Genomic DNA, 2,523 nt, shown 5'->3' with positions numbered 1-2,523 from the left:
CGATAAATTGTGTCAATTTTTTTTTTTTGTTTAAGAAAAATGTATTAATTGATTTATCGTTGATTAAAAAACATTTGCAAAATACGAGAAATATCGGAAAATAAATTTTTAGATGGTCGACCAAAAGTTTGAAGTGTTCGCGGGAGTTCTTTAAGAACAACACGTTCCCAAGTATTATCAATACCATTTTCAGCTCCAATCAATCCGGTTATTCCACCATATCCTTTCCATTGTGCTGGAGGTGGTTTAGGTAATGGATTTGATGTGGAATCTTAAAATATTGATTTGGAAAAAATTATTGAATATAAATTTTTATTGGTAAATTTATAGATTTCATTTATATTCATAAAAATTTATCAAATTATTTTACCCTGAATATAGCGTAGTGTAAAGTTAGCTGGTCCTTTCAAATGCAACAGATATGATGTAAATTTGATTGGTTGCCGAAATAATATTACCTGGTACAGCATTACAACATTGCCTATAATCATCATCTTACATTTGTTTTATATCATCATTTTTTTGTTTGATCATTAAATAATTTAGTTTAATGAATTTTTAAAATTTGAAACAACCTAAATCCAGTTTGTTCCAGCATTATTCCATGTTTTATCTCCAGATAATTATCAGCACATGATGAATCACATATATATGTTGCATCTAACACCTCTAAATGCACTTTTCCTTGTGGTGCCTATAATTAAATATCACAGCAAAAATTGTGAATGTAAAATGTTCAATATTAAAAACGTTAAAATTTAATTTTAATTAAATTGAAATTTTGCATTAATTTTCACGAAACATACAATTATTTGCTAGAATTAAGAATAAAAATAATCGAAGTGTAATTTTAATTAAATTAAAATTTCTATTTAATTTTTATAAAACTTACAGTTATTCGCCAAAAGCAATTTCCAACGATATTATTTTTTAATGTAAGCCATTTATCATCAGCTATCAGTTCACCTCCACAACCCACTAAGCTCAAATAATGTATTCATTCATAATGAATTTAATGCATGAAATTTATCCACTATTATTTAATCAAATATTCAATTTAAGAAGAGCTTTTAATCTGTCAAAAATATCAGAAACTACTCAAATACTTAATACAATACTTTTATTACTGATTAACACTGTATATCATATGTTAAATGTAAACAAGTATCAGCTTTTTAAAATACATTAATTATGTAGGTAAATTATTTACCTGAGTAATTAGAAAGATTTAATCAAATTTGTCAAATAAATTTATTCGTTATATTTTTAGAAAAGAATGAAAAAAAAAAAAAAAGTTATCTGATAATATATAACTTACTTGTAGATCGTGGTATACTTTCGCAACGTATACCAGCACTTCCTCCTGGACATTTACAAATGGCGCAATTTCGTGGATCTTCATAACCACCATTCAAACAATTCAGTTTTATTTTACATTTATCTTAAATTATCAATATTATTTATTAAAATCAACTATTTAAATGTTTTGCAAAAATTTGACTTAAAATTCAGGTGATAATTTACAAAGTAAAATGATAAATTAAAGATATCATGAAGATAAAGTAACAGTTTAGAAAAAGAAATGATAATTTTTCATATAAACACAAAAAAAAAAAGGTAATATTTGCTAGAGAATAAAGAAACATTTTTGGATTAATTTATTTCAAAACTTTCCCACACGTTTAAAATTATTAATAAATTTTGATATATAATTTGATATAATTAAATTTGAACAATTACCGCCACAATACATTCGATTTGCTTCTTTGATATCGATAAAGGAAAGATCATTCCTTTGACCGATTGTATGCTGAAAGCGATGATCTTTCGTTTCGATTGTCACATAATGATAATCATTAGTAAATGCCTATAATAAATTAATGTTAATTTATAATTTTTAAAATTAATTTTTCAAATTTCAATTGTTAGGGCATAGTTTTCTTAAAGTGTTCAGTGCATATTAAAGATGAAAATGGAAATTTGATATAAGAAATACAATTTAAATTAACCTGTGGACCGTAATGCATTACAGAACCAAAATCATATGGTACATCCATAATTGCAATATCACTCCTTTTTTCAAAGTTCCCTTTGGTACCCGGAAATATATGATCTTCATTGATATTGATATATCTAAATTTAAATCCATCTTTAAACAATAATATTCTAATTTCCCAGATATTTAGATGTCTAAAATTATCGAATAAAACGGAAAATCAAATTACATATCACGATCCGGTCGACTTTGTTCATGCCAAAATCCAAGAGCATGTCCCAGCTCATGAGCAACAATTCCACCCTGTAAAAATTGAAATCATGAGTAGTTTTTTATACAAAACTTTTAAATTTCTGTTTTTTTTTTTTTTTAATTTAAACTTTCATAACTTACGCTTTCACAACCATAACCAATAGAAGTATACTGCTTGCCACCAATTCTACCGACGCTTGAATAACACCTAAAAAAAAAAAATACCTGGATTATTTTAATTTAATTCATACGAAAAAAATAAACCTATTTCTCAT

At 25.5% G+C, this 2,523-nt stretch overlaps 1 protein-coding gene across 1 annotated transcript; it reads right to left on the bottom strand.

Annotated features, from left to right (window-relative positions):
- Window positions 1-53: 53 nt before the first annotated feature.
- On the bottom strand, window positions 54-2,456 carry LOAG_14547 (hypothetical protein; the record flags this gene model as incomplete). The annotated part of the gene is made up of 9 exons (XM_003150042.1): window positions 54-271; window positions 459-481; window positions 576-694; window positions 893-978; window positions 1,319-1,441; window positions 1,741-1,867; window positions 2,010-2,133; window positions 2,226-2,299; window positions 2,390-2,456. Coding segments are annotated over 9 exons (961 nt in total), but the record flags the coding sequence as incomplete, so codon positions are not given.
- Between the last annotated feature and the right edge of the window lie 67 nt (window positions 2,457-2,523).

The sequence above is a fragment of the Loa loa genome (genome assembly GCF_000183805.2).
Source record: "Loa loa unplaced genomic scaffold supercont3.746, whole genome shotgun sequence".
In the NCBI taxonomy this organism is placed as follows: Eukaryota; Metazoa; Nematoda; class Chromadorea; order Rhabditida; family Onchocercidae; genus Loa; species Loa loa.
Note: the sequence above shows the minus strand (reverse complement) of the source record. Positions and strands in the feature narration are given on the sequence as shown.